This window comes from Danio aesculapii, chromosome 2, assembly GCF_903798145.1.
Source record: "Danio aesculapii chromosome 2, fDanAes4.1, whole genome shotgun sequence".
NCBI classification, from domain to species: domain Eukaryota; kingdom Metazoa; phylum Chordata; class Actinopteri; order Cypriniformes; family Danionidae; genus Danio; species Danio aesculapii.
In genome coordinates this window covers 17007313-17022379 of record NC_079436.1, presented here as the reverse complement: position 1 = coordinate 17022379, position 15067 = coordinate 17007313, and the positions used below count along the sequence as shown (strand labels likewise).

General features: G+C 35.5%; 1 protein-coding gene across 3 annotated transcripts in view; it reads left to right on the top strand.

Annotated features, from left to right (window-relative positions):
• The window catches only part of pde4bb (phosphodiesterase 4B, cAMP-specific b), a 152140-nt gene that overhangs the window by 90559 nt on the left and 46514 nt on the right, over positions 1-15067 (top strand). For all 3 annotated transcript variants that reach the window (XM_056473792.1, XM_056473778.1, XM_056473786.1), the window contains 4 exons: positions 2333-2530; positions 5970-6006; positions 6126-6196; positions 7051-7100. In XM_056473792.1, the coding sequence (XP_056329767.1) occupies positions 2421-2530; positions 5970-6006; positions 6126-6196; positions 7051-7100 (268 nt within the window). In that variant the 5' untranslated portion in view covers positions 2333-2420. The remainder of the gene's footprint in view (positions 1-2332; positions 2531-5969; positions 6007-6125; positions 6197-7050; positions 7101-15067) is intronic.

The following is a 15067-nucleotide window of genomic DNA, read 5'->3' as shown; positions in this document are numbered from 1 at the left end:
AAATTGTCATTGTACCCACCATCCCCCTTTCAGGACATCTGAATTCAGGACCGAAGAGGTACTGCGACGGCCGTGTGGGACTTGAAATGGCTATTCTTTCCTTTCAAAGGATCCATGGTATGACCCTTCATTCATAAGAGTAAGTCCACGAAATTACATATCATCAAAAACTTGATGGGAGGTCAGAGAAAACCGGGGTCAGGGCACATACCACCAGGCGCAGGACGTTCTGACAAATAACCTGGGAACGGGGGCCGCTTGGCAGACAGCCTGGCGTTTTGGCTGGGAGAAAGATTGAAGCAGTGAACGTTGTCTCTTCCTTCCAGAGAGACCTGCCATCACCCAGCTCCTCCACAGGCCTCCGGCTCTATCTTCCTTTTAGTTCCAAGGGCCCCCTTTGAATGAACTTTCAAGGGCTTTCACCCGAGCAAAGCTCGGGCCCAGTCGCGCTTTCTGGGCTTTGCTTTGGCTGCCAGTGACCTCACCTGAGCAAAGCATGACTAGGAATCGTGTCACAGTTCTTAAGGCCCCGCTTCCAGAGAATTTCTTCCATGGCTGAACTGAGCCTAACTCTGGCCGGGAAAGCATCACCTTCTCCGGAGCAAGCACGAGCCCTGTAGGGGTCCCTGAAAGAACACCAGTTTTCCAGCATTTCCTGGACACCCCACACACTTAAGCTCTGAAAGTTAATTGCACACACCAGCTATACGTGCCATTGGTGCACTGGAGTGGCAAGCCCTTTGAGGCACCAACTCATAGTTCTACCACCTCTCCTTAAAAGTTCCGAGCTGGCTCTGGTGCATCCACTGCTTGTGGCTCTACCGCCAAGTTCCAAGTTGGCTCTGGAACAACAACCATTTGTAGTTCCACCACTCAAAGCATTCAATTTTGGGGTTAGCTCTGGGGCAACCTCACCTCACATTTGAGCCATTGAGTATTTTGAGAGCACCTGGTGCTTCTCCGTGCCCTCTCTAGAGAGTCAGCCGAATTTGAAGATTGAGATTAGGTGACCAAAGCCCTTTTCCATATCCCCGATGGCACGTCAGAGAAATTTAGGGTGAGAGCGCATACCTCCAGGCATGGGACATCCCAACCCCTAAGTCAGGAACGGAGACTGCCTGACGGGAATGGCCTGGCACTTTGGCCTCTGAATAAACGACTGAAGCGTGTATTTTAGTTAGCTTAGCACTCAAAAAAGACCCTCAGCTGGCCGTTCCAGTGAGACCCACCATCCCCCAAGTGAGAGTTTGATGATCACAACTTTAACATTGTTCCAGACAGCAAAAAAGACCCACCATCCACCATCTGTTTTGACATTTAAAAAAAAAAAATTGGAGACCATAGATTACAAAATATTCTATCTCATGGAGTGGTCTCAAAATGGAATATTCCGCTCCATTTGCTCCAACTTTACATTTAAACAATCATGTATATACAGTATATATAATATGAGCTGTTTGAAATGCTGCACTGCATGAAACCTTGCTTATTAACGTGTGTGTGTGTGTGTGTGTGTGTGTATGTGTATGTGTGTGTGTGTGTGTGTGTGGGTGTGTGTGTGTGTGTGTATATATATGTATATATATATATATATATATATATATATATATATATATATATATATATATATATATATATATATATATATATATATATATCTGCGCATTCCAGATTAGTCAGATTTCCTCTTCTGAAAACTCGAAGGCCCACATTTGCTTGCTCCGTGCATCAAGACCTGCAGGAAGATCCAACTTCCTCCAACCACTGCATTAACAGCAGAAGCGTAAACATATCACTATACACAAAATGTGTTTCAGTATAAGATATTCTAATTCTAATTAGATGTTTGTATCTGATATTCATTCATAACAAAAAACTTTCTCACTTGTTGATTGTTTTAGAATTATGTTTACTTTATTATACTCTAGCCTGTTAATCCTCAACTTAATCACCTTCATGACTCATGCCTATGCACTTCATTATTGTATATTTAAAAATTTTAGTTTCTTTTGCTTATTCTTTTGTTAATAAATACTTTTTTACAAGTCAGATAATCTCACTATCCTACAGATTTGGCCAGATAATAAACTCCTTCAAAAATTCATTTCAACAAACTTTTGTTATTTATTGCCACAGTGAAAACTGTGACTGGTGCCTCGTTATTACACAGTGCATGAAATATAATATCTAAAAAAAACAGTAATAAAGGCACTTCAATTTTTTTTTTTTTATACAGTACAGTAATTGTTTTCCATTTGCAGTCCCATAACTGTTTTTGTTTTTGTTTTATTGATGTAATTACCATGTAGACTCTGTGTGTCTTTTTGTATAGTCTAGAAGTGGAGAATGGACCATCTATTGGCTGCAGTCCACTGGATCTACAAGCGTCACCAGCCTCTGGTTTAATCCTGCATCCCAGTATGGCCAGTCACTGTCAGCGGCGTGAGTCTTTCCTTTACCGCTCAGACAGTGACTATGACCTGTCACCCAAATCCACTTCTCGTAACTCCTCCCTTGTCGGAGAACAACTGTAAGTAAAAACAAAAGCTTTTCTTTGCTCCTTTACTAACACCATGATACTGCAATACTGGTCTAATGAATAAAATTGCTCAGTGCTTCTACAAACCAGAGTGCATCCATGCATGAGGAAAATCTTCTTTTAATTTACTTACATTCAGGCCATACATGATTGAAACAAACATTAAAGGGCACCTAGGTTACCCCTTTTTTCAGATTTATTATGAATCTTTTGTGTCTCCAGAATGTGTTTGTAAAGTTTCAGCTTAAAACACCCATCAGATTTTTTATTATAACTTTTATAAGATTCTATTTTATACATTTTTGCAGTGGGTGGCTGTTTTGCTGTACTGCGCCTTTAAGGCTAGTCCTCCCCGCCCACCGTTTCTAATTGCCTTTTTGCATGCCTTAATCTCCTCCCTCGGCTGTGTCAGACAACAAAAAGAAATAAAGGCAGCAGATCTAACGTAGCGTTTGTGAGAAATACTACAGTAAAAACTTTACCAATGAGTATTTGATGCATGTGTTGTGTTAAGTTACAACGATGAGTCACACACAATGTCATTACAAAGTTCACGCGCACACACACAGACAAACACACACAGACCCAGCACGGACATGATACGCACATTAGCTTTGCATTCTTTTTGCACATGAATGTGACAGGATACAGGTTAATCTCCACTGCTCTATGGATATCTGTTATGTTAATGTACAAAATAAACCTGATTTAACATCCACAAACTGAGATTGAAGCATCTTCCTTTATAATTGTTCTGACATGCGGCTGTGCTGATGAAGTAAAGCTGAAGTAAATCGCTGTAATTCATTACACACATGCACTGTTTTAAAACATTTTAAACTTGTAAAACTCTCTTAAAATGCTTCTTGATTACATTTGATGATGATTGATGATCCTAGCAAACTGAACAGACATTTTAAGCTGTGGTCACACGGGGCTTTTCCTCCCATAGACTTCCATTCATACGCATGCGAATGCGTCAGACCGGAAAAGCAAGGTCATGCGTCAAGTTTTGCATGTCGCTGGGGTGCAAAGTTCAAGCTTGGTGAACTCGAACCTGGGAAATCGCATCACTTGACTGCGTGAGACCAATCGAGGATCAAAACAGGACCTCTCTGGACAGAAATTTAAAACATGGAGCAATCGCTTGCTTTTTTAATGTCTAATCATCTTGTTTAATCCCGCCCCTTTTCGCTGCGCCATACGACAGAATTTGGCACACACAAAGCCCTGATCAATTTTAGCTTTTAAGCAGGAATGATGATGTTAAAGACATAATCTAGCACATTTATTAAAAATTGCCATTTAGAGATTAATAAACTTCATCTACTTAAATGAAATATTTGATCTTTTACCGGTTTTACAGACAAAGCTTACATAGTGCGTATGTGCTCAGGCGGCTTGTGTACACCAATAGGAAATGACGTGTGCGTGTTTTTAAACTGCGAAAACGCAGGGCACAGCACACATGCAGCGCACAAATCTCTTACTTAATCTCACTTAAAAAAAGAAATACCTTTAAATAGACCCAATCAATCTTTCGCTTTAGATTTTCGCTTTTGCTAAATAATTAATTCACCGCTGCCTGTAACGATGATACCATTGTCCATTGCGATGTTTCACATTAGACATCGTACGATGCCAAATTGGTCGACATCGCCCAACCGCAGTGGAAAGTAGGAATCACTGGTCACTTTATTAGAGATTGCTTAATAAGCAAAAGCCGGTTTGCATTAGCTATACTCTACTATTAGAGCATATTAGGGCCCCAATATATATATATATATATATATATATATATATATATATATATATATATATATATATATATATATATATATATATATATATATATATATATATATATGTATATATATATATATATATATATATATATATATATATATATATATATATATATATATATATATATATATATATATATATATACATATATTAATGATAAAACTTTTGAATTACAATCTCAGGAAATTTAATTCAAGAAAATATCAAATTGCTAGGGTATTTAATTTTTTTATAGATTTAGTGCAAGATTTAGCACAAGGGATTATTGAGAAGTAAAGACATTATATTAGCAAACTATGACTTTTTTTAATATTTCTGAGGTATCTGAGTCTTTTGTACTAAAATTTAAGTCACTAGAGCTAAAAATGCTTTTGAATGTGACTCTTTTTTTTTAAGAATGCAAATGTTTTCAGTACACCTTTAACTTACCAATAAGACATTATGTTCCAAGTGCTGGAAGTCAGCAGTAATAACACCCATATTTAAGACTGGTGATCCTGCTAATCTGATTAATTTAAAGGGCCATCAATTGCCTCTAAAATATTTGAAAAGGTTGTTTGTAATCACCTGGTAGAGCATTTCAATTAAATTAAATTTCCAATACACTCTATGCAGTTTGGATTTAGAGCTACGGAGACTGCAAGCTGCAAACTGAAAGGAGTCATATCTAAAATTTGACTAAGATTTGCCTGCAGTGTGTCCAGAAGTTCAGATTCAGATGTATGCAGACGACACAGTAGTATACACTCACACAAAAAAACAAAAACAAAAAAAAAACAAAGAACAAGCTGCTAACAAACTTTCTGCTGCACTCAAAGTTCAGATTGTTTATGTCGTTCATGTCTTACCCTCGATTTAAGTAAAACTGTGGAAATGTTTTATTGTTTTTGTTTTCAATCAAGAAAAACGAGGAGCCTTGCTCTGATATTTAACTTAATGGAGAAGTGCTAAGTAATTTTGATCATTTTAAATATTTAGGTATAATTATGGACTATAATTAATACTTTAAAAAAAAATACGGTGTCCGAGAGAGCGTAACATGCTGCAATTTAAGAAAACATGCAATTACAAAACACCAAAAAAAAAAAAAAAACACCAGCAAATTGAGAAAAGATCTTTATCAGTTTGAGAGCATATGTGTTGCAAATTCTCACACCGCAAAAACATTAAGAAAACATGCTGCAAATTCTCACAATGCAAAATAAGATGCAAATTAAAAAACACAATGCAACGCAACACAATGCAGTCTCGTGAATTTAAAAAAAATATTTCACACAACACATGTAAGTAGCAGGGAAAACAATGGAAATTTTTCAAGGGCACCTGAAAATGTGACTGAGGAGAGAGGATCATTTTGACAACACTATATACACTGTATGTGGAACATTAGAAAAAGCTTTCCTTTTTCATAACATTGTTGTGCAAACATACCCAAAGTCAAGAAAATCAAAGCAGCTGTAAAATGAAATGAGAGAAACTACAGAAGCAATGATGAATTAATGCTTATCGTATCATGCTTGAACCTGAGAGACAGTATGTTCTTGACATATTAGTTAATGTCTTTTACATGAAGTGTGATGTAAACAACAGTACTGTCTTTTTTTCTTATTTTGATTGTTGTCAGACATGGCGAAGACCTGATTGTCACTCCTTTTGCTCAGGTATGTTTACTAATTGCTTTTGGCAACTTTTTGCAACTTTTTGGCAAAAAACACTGTGTTTGCATACTTTTGATGTCCTGATTTTATGCAGTATTTCTACTCCTGTGATTTTTGTACAGGTACTTGCAAGCCTTCGCACTGTTAGGAATAATTTCAGCATCCTGACAAACGTGCCATGTCCCTCAAGCAAGTAAGTTACATTTGCATGTAATATGACGTAATACCACAAGAGGGCACAGATTAATTTATATGGCTTATTCTTCGAATTTTTTTTTTTTTTTTTTACAATTGATTTGACACTAATTTTAGAACCCTGACAATTTCACATATATAAAACAGTGTATATAAAACCCGGTTTACATTTTTTTTAAATCACCGGAATTACATCTATGTTCATATATGTTTGAAAAAAAGAAAAGAAATTATATATATATATATATATATATATATATATATATATATATATATATATATATATATATATATATATATATATATATATATATATGTATATACATATGTATATATATGTATGTATGTATGTATGTATATGTATGTATATATATATATACACATATATATATATATATATATATATATATATACACATATATATATGTCTAGCCGATGAAGGTAAATCCATATGATGGCGAGAATGATAATTTCTTCTTCTACATGTTTTACGATGGTTGACAACAAACTTTTTGGTTCTTTACTGCCACCTCTCACTCTGGTCGTTGACGTGTGTATATATATATATATAGTTTAAGTCAGAATTATTAGCCCCCCTTTGAATTTTGTTTTCTTTTTTAAATATTTCCCAAATTATGTTTAACAGAGCAAGGATTTTTTTTTCACAGTATGTCTGATAATATTTTCTCTTCTGGAGAAAGTCTAATTTGTTTTATTTCAGCTATAATAAAAGCAGTTAAAAAATTTTAAACACCATTTTAAGGTCAAAATTATTAGCCCCTTATATATATATATTTCATATAGATAGTCTGATTATTTCCTCATGCATTTTTTTTTTGCCTCACTTAACAGAAGATCACCAATCAGCAGTCAAGGACCAGTGACCAAAGTCAACCTGTCAGGTAAGATTTTCTAGGATTGTTAACCAGTGTTGGGAGTAATACGTTACAAAAGTAATGTATTACAGTAATGTATTACATTTTCCAGTAACGCAGTAGTGTAAGGCATTACTTATACATTTTCAGTAATATTTTACTCGGTACATGTTCAGTAACGCGTGCGTTACAACAAACTTTTCGCCCACAAGACATTACCAAATAAAAAATACCGCAAGTAAGTTCTATTTTCTGTTCGTGGTTAGTGAATATATGCGCGTTTTGTCATTAATATCCCTCTGGCTATTGGAACTTTTTTACTTTGAACGCTGAATGATTTCAGCCTCTGAGCTCGAGGTCCGAGGCTATTGGCTCAGCCCGGTTCACAGTAAAGTCAAGCCCTGACGTGCAGCGGAAGAGCGGCAAAATAGATGAGCAGAAGACAGTACATTCGCGAGATGGACGTATGTGCATATGGCGTTATTTCACTGACAACAGTCGTAAGCGCAGTTTTACAAGAGCGCATTCATGTAATTCTCTGTTCGTGGACAACTCGACCGCAATTTTTTTTTTCTCAGTCGCATGCACTCAAAACACGACTGCTCACGTGCGAATCATTCCATCATGATCTGCTCTGGCTCCGTCAGATGATGCAGACTCACATTTTGTGCCTCATGTTTACTCTTCTTTTCGTGCTTTTGCTCTCCAGAGATCCTCCTGTTCAATTGGTTATCCCAAGAATGTTGATATGGTTTATATATTGCTACGGTATTTATTAGCAATACACGAAACACTAAAAGGTTATGATAAATTCTATAATAAATACTTGTGTTTTTGAGTGTTAGATATACTGCCTATGTTTTAGGCTAGTATTATTTACAATTTGTTAATGAATGCTTCAGCATACTGTAGTATTAAGAATAGTGAACTGATAAAATGAAATACAAAGTGTAGTTTTACTACAGTAAAGTGTGGTGAATTGTAGTATAGTATACCCTATATTGTAAAAAAAAAAACTACAGCACTGGGTAATTTGTTTATATTACGCTTGTGTTACCATAGCAACTAGTATTAGCACAACTGATTAATTGAAGTACTTTACTGTAGAACTGTTCAAAACACTGTACATGACAGGGAAAATGTCCTCCACAATCTCATCAGCAATGTGGAAGACAACAGACGTGTTCAATTTATTTTAGTTGCCTTGATAAAATGGGATTGATAGTGAGATTTATTTGAGTAGTGAATAGTTCAGTAGGCTATAATACCTCATTAAGTTTTCCCCTATTTTTATCGGTTACATTTCTGCTTGCATTCGTTATATTTTTGTTTAAAGTTGTTTTATTTGATTAGTATGGTGCACCTTTTGGATGTTTAATAAATGTTTTTTAAAAATGTATTCTTTGCATTCAACTTCTTTTCTCTGTGTCTTAAGTGTTTGAAATTGGAAATATTTCATCATATAACAAACAACAAAAAAGGTTATAGTGGATTCGATAAAATTTTTTATATGTAAGTCTATTTTAGTATTTTGGTTATTGTTAATAAATAGTGTACAAATATAATGCATGAGCATTATATTGAGAAAGCTATGTTCATCATGCTCACTTTGTGCATGACAGTTTTGTGTTGTGAACCTGAATTTAAAGTGAATAGAATAATGGCAAGATTAAGAAAAAAATGCATCTCGTCATGGCATTGGAGTTTACATATAGGCCTGTTGTGTCTAATATGAAAATAGCCAAGCTATTCACAGATATTGTCAGATAATCACTTTACCTTTACCATACTTTCAACAGACTTTGATCATTTGTGATTCTGGCTCTTAGCCTTTCTTGCATTGTCTTGAGCCTTCACGTTGCCAAATATATACTATATTGTTAGTAGCCTGGATAGGTCACCGTCATTCTGCTACATCATATCGCTTTCTACTGGATGTAAAATGCTCTGCAGTACATTTAGTCATTTTAGAATGTTAAGTTCTAATTCTGTAGTTATTTTGGTGAAAGTAACTAAAAAGTAATATAAGAGTAATGTAACATATTACAATTTTGAGACAGTAATATTGTAAGGTAAGGGATTACTTTTAAATCACAGTAATAAGTAATCTGTAATATATTACAGTTTGGAAGTAACTTGCACAACACTGTTGTTAACAGATATTACACTGTGGAAAATTCCTATGCAGTGCTGGTAAGCATCAATGTGACTTTAATCTCTAATTACACAGCCACAGCTGCTCATCATAATATTTAGTTGAATACCAAAACATTATTAAGGGAATACAGTGATCTGTGTTATAAATAAATAAATGTTTCCATCAATTTTTAAAATCTCTTACACTACGTAGATGGTCTCCACAACTCTCTCTCAATTTGAGTAGCATAAAATTTCCACTGCTCTGAAGAAAAGAGAAATGAGGCGTAGGGTTGAAGGGGAGGAATGAAAGTTTGAGTAAGTTGACATGCTTGTTTGACCCCTCTCACACTTACACACACAAACCACAGTGATGTTATCTATGTTAATTCAGCACAGGAGTGCATAAAAAATGTGTATGTGGGTGTGTACAGTGATGTGTGCTCAAGCATGCTTAATTATAAGAAGCAAAACAATTAAAAATGATTTCACTACATCTCTGGGTTGGGGGCTCAATGGTACCCACTTATGTTCTCGCAAATCTTTAGTTATCTTTTTAATCAGTGAGGACCAGTGAAATGTCCTCACTGGATGGTAATTTTCATATCTTGACTTACTATATGTTTTTATTGGTGTCTAGTCTTTGGCACATGTATCTGTGAGGGTTGGGTTTAGGCGTAGGGGTTGACCACAGACAGTATCATTAACCTTAAATAAAAACAATGAAAGTCTGAGTAAGATAGGAAGACAATTCTGTCTGTGTGTGTGTCAATGTTATTATAGTTTTAAACTAGTTTTATTTAAAAATTTGTTTTAAATTTACTCTAAATGAAAGTGTCATTTTAGTTAATTGCATTAACACATGCTGTTTAGTTTTTATATAAAGTTAAAGTCATTTTTTCTTTGGCTTAGTCCATTATTTATCAGGGGTCACCACAGTGAAATCAACCGCCAACTATTCCGGCATTTGTTTTATGCAAAGGATGCCACTCCAGCTGCAACCCAGTACTGGGAAACACCTATACACTCTCTCATTCACACACACTCATACTCTATAGCCAATTTAGTTTCCACACGGAAATGCCAACTGATTCAACCAGGACTCGAACCAGCAACCTTCTTCAGTCAACGTGCCATCCTATATAAGGTTTAGTTTTCGTAATTATAGTAAAGCAGAGTTAACAGAACATTTCTAGTGTAAGTAAAGTAATTCTAGTGCAAACCATTTGGCAAGTGAAACCTATCCCAAATGCAACTTAAATGTATTAAAGTAAAAATAATACTGACGATTCAGACAAACCTTTTTTTTCATTAAAGATAATATATAGCTTAACACACCTAGTTACCATCTTGGTAATTGAAGATTACTACACATTTTATATATATTTATAAAACTTGTTTTAATATATAAACTGTGAGTAATGTTTTTTTTTTTTTTTTGTAAAAAAGCCACCTACAGGCATTTCATGAAATCTGCCAGAGAATGCATGCTTATTAATTCTAAAAACTAAATCAATTTATAAATTAAAAATATTTTTTGGCTAAATATAATTTTATTCAAGTAAATTTTTTCACTGTTGTTTTGTATATTGTTGCAATATACACTGTAAAAAATATCAGTAAATTGACAGTTTTTCCATATTTTGTGATTCATGTTTTTTTTTACTTATTTAGGCTTTTGAATTGCACTATGGGATCGTGTCTTTCCTCCAACAACTTTTAACCTTAAAATGTTTGCGAAAGTGATTTATATGAACATTTTTAATATGTTGTAATATAAAGTGATGTATCGTCTGGGTTGGTGTTTTAATGTTATGCTGCAAAAACCTAGTAATAAGCTGACAGTACATTTTCTGTTATTTTACAGACTCATTTCTCTATATATCGTCACCTTAGAATTATAAGGTTCTATCTGACATTTTTTTTGTCAAAATTGAGTTATTGACATATTTTTATTAAATGACAACTTATTTACATTATGGAATGTTTTTTTTAGAAGTTACGTTTTAAGACTTTTTATTTAAAAAACAAAAACGGTTTATCTACAAAGTTGAACTCTAGCTTGGTTCTATAAAGTTCTGTCTGTTAGCCAATCAGCATTTTTTAATGCATGTGCGAAGATCAATCAGGATCAGCTTTCTTTGTAATTTTGCCGGACTGCTCCATTGACAGCGGGGAAAGACCAGAAAGACAAAATTACACAAAATCACAGTCGACTAAATAATGCACCACACAAAATTGAGAAGAAACCTGAAACTGAAAAGATGTATGTAAATGTGATGATTTAGAGGCATTTTTTAACATTGGAATGAAATGTTATATTTTACATTGTTGAAAAAAAAACAGTTATTAAAAAAATGTAATATATTAAGTGTGAAATATTTTTATTTGTGTATGTATAGTCAGTGAAACATTCAGTGTTTATTAAACTCATTTGCTTATTGTCTGTTTTCTTTTAAAGCCTTTAAATTTGATAGTAAGCCTTGAAGGACAAATACTTAACTTTCAAAAAATATAATTCAGTAATTAATATAAAGCATAAAATTTAATAAATATTAACATATTGATTTGATAAAATTAACATCTGCACTGGACAAAATATTTAGCACAGCCTTGTATGATATATTTGTGCAAGAAAAAATATTCATCCTAAAACATGAAATAAATGATATAGAAAGCAAAAAATTTACTTTCTCAAGCATCAAAATATTGTTAAAACACCAATTTATATATTTTTATTGTATTTCTGGAAAAGTAATGCTTCAATGAATGATCTGCAAGATAGAACCTTATAATTGCAAGCGGAAAATGACTTTTCAGAATTAGAAGGTTCTACGTGCATTTACCGTGGTTTATTTACTCAAATTTGCAAATGTAAGAGAACTTTACATGTAGAGTACATTTAGGGTCTCTGTCATGTTAATGTGTGAAAGAGAACTGTTACACACATTGTTTGCTGTATGGAATGCAAAAACTTTCAAGCTCAATATCTCAAAGTTTAAACGCAGGTTCAAACGCAGATAGAACCTTATAATTCCAAGGTGACGATATTGTTTCTTAAACAATATGTTGTCTCAAACTACTGAAACGTCAATAAAAGTTACTTTGTTAAACTGCAGAGTTGAATTTTCATCATCAAAAGTCAACAGAGCAGAGATTAACTTCCTATAATGCATTTTACAACCATAAATAAATGGAAAACACAAAATACGGAAACTGTTAATTAATAGATATTTTTACAGTGTAATTATTGTGGTTAACCTCAGGTTTTTTATACAGTATAATGCTGTTTAAGTCACTCAATCATGCAGGATATTACTACAATGAATAATTATTATTTTTTTAATAATCATTGATTATTCACCATTTTTTCCTCCACATCCTTCAACTTTTTTACCGTCAAAAGTCTAAGGTTTCTATTCAGACAATTCCTACCACTCTTATAGCAGGGTGACATGGTAGGTTTGCTTGGAGTTCCACTTCTCGGGATAGTGAATCTCGTAAGTTACTGATCCCATCTTCAGGTCCTTGTCATTTTGTCAGCAGCTGGTTTAGCCTTGCATGCTGATGGTGTGGCCTAATGGTAAGAGTTGGACTTGTGATTCAAAGGTGGATTTGGGGCTTTTCCAGCACTCCCCTCTACCCTCAATATCAAGGCATGATTCCCCTGAACAAGGCACTGAATCCTTAACTGCTCCGCAGGCAGCACACTGCTATGGGTGTTTGGTTCATGGGTGTGAGTTGTTCTTGATAAAGTTGTCTGCAACATGCTTACATGTAAATGTAGCGATGTTTTTGTGCTTGCTGTTTCTCTTGCTTGTTCCCAGTACTGTTTCAGACAGTCTATCATCTCTAGCACACACTGTAAGATGCGTTTGTCCTTTCTCTTGGTTGCAGGACTCTCCATTCAGCTTTTTCACTGCCTGTCCTGTGGTCCTTGTACTTGCTAACCATAGAGGAGTTCAAAATGGTGAGAAACCTGTTGGCTTGAGGGAATGTATTTTGTTGGTGAATATAACAAAACATAGTCATTTGTTCCAGTTTCGCCCTGTGTCTGTGACAAATCTCTGCAGCAAATTTTTTAAGTTTTGGTGAAGTTGGTGTCTTGATCTGTCAAGATTCCCTCTAGTAATCCTACCATATAGAGTTGGACAGGGGAATGGATGGTTTTGGATGCCTCATTGCATAGTGACCAATTACAAAGATGTACTGGTAATTTGCACTGATTTTTTTTCCAACAGCCCCGTGATGTAAAAAAAAAAGGCGAAAGATTTATGTGACTGAAGCGAAATGTTGGAGGAAAATCCTTACCCCAGGTGGAGGAGTTCAAGTATCTTGGGCTTTTGTTAATGAGTGACTGAAGAATAGACCGTCAGACAGGTGGATTAGTGCAGCGGCAGCTGTAATGCGGTCGATGTACCGGTGCGTTGTGGTAAAGAAGGAGCTGAGCCGAAAGGCAAAGCTCTCGATTTACCGGTCAATCTATGTTTCTACTCTCACCTGTGGTCATGAGCTTTGGGTCATGACCGAAAGGACAAGATATCAGATACAAGCGGCCGAAATGAGTTTCCTTGATGGGCTATGTCTCTCGGCTGGCCTGGAAATGCCTCGGGATTCCCCCGGAGGAGCTGGAGGAAGTGTATAGGGAGAGGGAAGTCTGGGGTTCTCTCCTAAGACTGCTGCCCCCGCAACCTGGCCCTGGATAAGCAGATGAAAATGACATGACATGACAGCCCCGTGATGTCTGTGGCAATGGGTCTGGTTCAAAAATCTCAGTGGCAGGTTGCAATGGATTGCATGTGTTGCAGTGTGTCTGTACATAACTATAAACTGTTGACCTGTGAAAGTGTAAACTGATGCATGTAAATGTCTTTTGTTGTCCAGATGGACAGTTCATGATACTGTGAGTGTTTAGTGGAAGACGAGTATGACAACAGTTTAGCACACACGTGTCAAACTCATTTCCTGGAGGGCCATAACTCTGCACAGTTTAGTAATTAAACCCTAATTAAACACTTGCAAGCTTTCTTCGCTCTTGTACTCCCATCAGTAACTGTCTCCATGGTACTGCTTCACATCACAACAGGCATTGTTCAGTCATCAAAATTAGGGATGCAACGATTCACCATAAGCTGGTTGAAAATCGATTAAAATATGTGACGATTCAAACCGGTAGAAATGTTGAATGAATCACGATACATGTTTTGAACAGAGAGGGCGCTGTGTTTATAGGCACAAACTTGCTTTAACTGCACATCAGCGGTAAACAAGAGGTGGGGTAGCAGACTAAAATGACAAATACTGCAAAAAGACACTTACTTACACTAACAGAACAATGAATGTAATGCAGCACAGTGACAAACAACTGTCACAGACGTCTAAATGCAAAAAACTCTTAATAGGCCAAACCACGCAGACTGGAGGATTAGCATCTCCGCTTGCTCCGTCAAATGCTGATGGTATAGAAATTACACGGTGCATCAATAGCGAAAATGTGAAAATCTTTTTCAGATTGAAAGAGGAAGCTGTGCTGTTACAGAACCAGGTATTAGATTGTTCCTTTTCAATTTAGTTTTTGTATCTTTTCATAATTTGCTTATAATATCATATATGATATATTATAATCAGTAAATTATGCCAGTTGCCATTGCCCTGGAGCAGAAGGCGTATTGACCACCTCTGTACCTCTGACCACATCTGTACACACTGCTCTCTTGTTTAGGAAAGGCTTTCCTCTCCTCACCAGCCATCTCAGTCCCCAGTGAAAGAGTTTTTTCATCAGCAAGGGACATTGTAGATGTGCAAAGATCTCAGCTTATGCCAGAAGACAAAAAAAATCTGATATTTCTTATAAAATT